The 2,575-nt window shown below is 37.5% G+C and overlaps 1 protein-coding gene across 1 annotated transcript; it reads right to left on the minus strand.

The window, feature by feature from the left end:
- Positions 1-1,383: 1,383 nt before the first annotated feature.
- Positions 1,384-2,569, minus strand: LOC112458014 (U4/U6 small nuclear ribonucleoprotein Prp31-like). Its single transcript, XM_025021389.1, has 4 exons — positions 2,306-2,569; positions 1,922-2,212; positions 1,618-1,842; positions 1,384-1,527 (listed from the first exon to the last, which is right to left on the minus strand). Exons 1-4 carry the CDS (start codon positions 2,525-2,527, stop codon positions 1,423-1,425), a joined length of 843 nt encoding a protein of 280 aa, XP_024877157.1. The 5' UTR covers positions 2,528-2,569; the 3' UTR covers positions 1,384-1,422.
- Positions 2,570-2,575: the final 6 nt, after the last annotated feature.

The raw sequence follows: 2,575 nt of genomic DNA on the forward strand, positions 1-2,575 counted from the left end.
TTCCGTTAGAACAGAAACTATTAGTTATAATTATTGCATGATGTTGCACTATTCATGGCAAAAAGATTACGAGAAAGAATATGAAAGTGCATGTAGAGAAATTATCGTTATAGAAACATAAATAGAACGATATAATGCACGTATAATGCATCATATTAATTCACGTGCGGTTTTAAATAAACATAGAAAAAAGATTTTTGAGCTTACATCAGTAATAATCACGTAACAATTAGTCGGTGTATGGCAACTATTTATGCAACAGAATTCGATCTCGATTCGCGAACCAGCTGGAAAATGCGGAAACCTGGCGTAGCACGCGATGCAAATTTTTCGTTTCCCGATATAAACCGATTTACATATATAAAATGTATTGCGTAAATGACGCGTGTCATTAAAATGAAATAGTGTTCAAGCTCGAATATCAGAGAACATGTATGCGAGGTGTGGTCTCTCAGCAATATTTACTCTCTATTCAATAGTGTTGAAAATGTCACATAGTTGATTATTACATTTTCTATGCTTGTTATCGTAGAAAAATGAAATAAATTTTATGTTATCTTATATGTACTTTTGTATATCGTACGAATAAATTGAAGCATAAATCCTAAATTCAATATTTATGTAATTTATTCATATAGATATAATTAATAATTGCACAATAATTAATTGCAAGCTCTAAAAAATACTAATAAAATTTCAACACATCTCTCTCTCTCTCTCTCTCTCTCTATCTATTTATTTATGTATCTACCTCTATATCTAGGTCTCCATTTCCTCCTTCTGATGTATAAGCGATATAATGGAATTTGCCATTCATGCGACAAAAATAGTGATACACATACAAGTTGGAACGTTCCCCACTTATAATTAGTCCTCAATTATCATTGAATAATATCAATGTGAAATCGAGCACTTTCGCCGGCGAAGGTTTTGCTATATTTCGCGCGACCGCGGGTGCTTGGACATAAGTAGGAATAGACGGAGCAAATGCCTACGAATCTCCCAGACGAAGACTAATGTCAGCGAATGATGGGACTGTGACAGAACGAACAGCGCAGAAAAAAAATAGATTCTATTTCAACAACTTTCTGAAATTAGTCAATGCAAATTACATTACTATAATTACATTAATAAGAAATTAATGATTTACTCTGAACTTAATTTTTGTCCTCTTTATTAATGTACGTTTTAAATGTTTATTGTGTGATCGTTGAGAAAATGATCCACTATGCAACAATATACTTCTGCAGAATATTGCATTGGAAATGTTTACTGTGCAATAATTGTGACGTAGATCCACTCTTGACTCTCCCTCTTTTTTATATTATCCGCAATCAGTGGATAAATAGTAGGTATTGCGTTCAACGAGAACAAGAGGTAAACTGATTTTTCAAGGATATCGATCTTTAATGCAACATACATTTACGTTTTCTTGACCTTTAGAAAACCAGCTGTATTGGAAAAGTATTTCGCATTTGCCTCGTTGACCTTCTTCTCCGCAGCCTGTGGATTGACGATTTCAAGACCCTGCAAATACAGACAAAATAAAAAATTATTTTTTACGCAATTAAATTTACCAGTTGTAAAGCGTCAAAAGCATAAAAAGTGTAAACATACTTGTAAAGGAGTGAAAGCCACGCTGGAAGCAGTACCGGAGACTTGTTTTTTGACAGTGGTGCTGCCTCCCCATTGCTGTTGCTTCTGCAGATTCTTCTGCAGTGCCTTGGATATCCTGACTTTCGTCTTCTCGTCAATTTGTGGCAACCTAATTCTACCTGTGCCAGCCTTACCAATAGTCCCTCGCGAGTAGCCAAGATCTTCTTGATAGGCATCACTCTCAATCTGCAATCGCACCATAATAATATATTCTCTAATTATCCTCAGAACATTATAAATTCCAGAACATTCATTTATTACTTACGTCTGCGAAGTTCATCCTATTTGCGTGCTTTCTGAACTCCGTGATCGCGTAGCGTTCCTTCATCTTGCGCACGCGTTTACCACCGCGCTTCTTTCGACCAGGATCGATTGGTTTTGGCAGCGGTTTCACAAACTTCACGGGTGGCGGCTCTTGCAGCTTATCCAACTTCTTCTCGATCTCTTCGCGCAGCATTTGGCCAATGTGACCGTCCGTGCTCTCGTGGCAGGCGTCTACTCTAGCTGCCAGCATGCTCTTTGATGACACCAGCCTTGCCGCTTTCCTCCGTAGATCCTGTAACGTTACATACGTTAGAGTCATTGTTGTAATATTTCACTACTTCTTATAATTTTTATTGTACAAAGCATGCAAGAAGAACAAACTTACAGGAGGAGTTTCTTGTACAATTTCGGAATAATAGATAAATCCTGTATGCGGCAAGGTGGTAACTTGCGAAAATCCAGAGAGCGTGGTTTTCTGAGATCCGAGGACCAGCAGATTGCAAGCTGGCATCTTAGAGAGTTTCGTCAGACCACCCGCGACACCCATAATCTTGGCAGCTGTTGACGCACCGACAATTATTGATAGGTTCGGCGCGATAAATGCCATTCTGCTCTCTACATATTCGAATATCTTCAATTTACAGTTATTCAATTC

This window comes from Temnothorax curvispinosus, unplaced genomic scaffold, assembly GCF_003070985.1.
Source record: "Temnothorax curvispinosus isolate PA1 unplaced genomic scaffold, ASM307098v1 QBEX01008603.1, whole genome shotgun sequence".
Classification (NCBI taxonomy): domain Eukaryota; kingdom Metazoa; phylum Arthropoda; class Insecta; order Hymenoptera; family Formicidae; genus Temnothorax; species Temnothorax curvispinosus.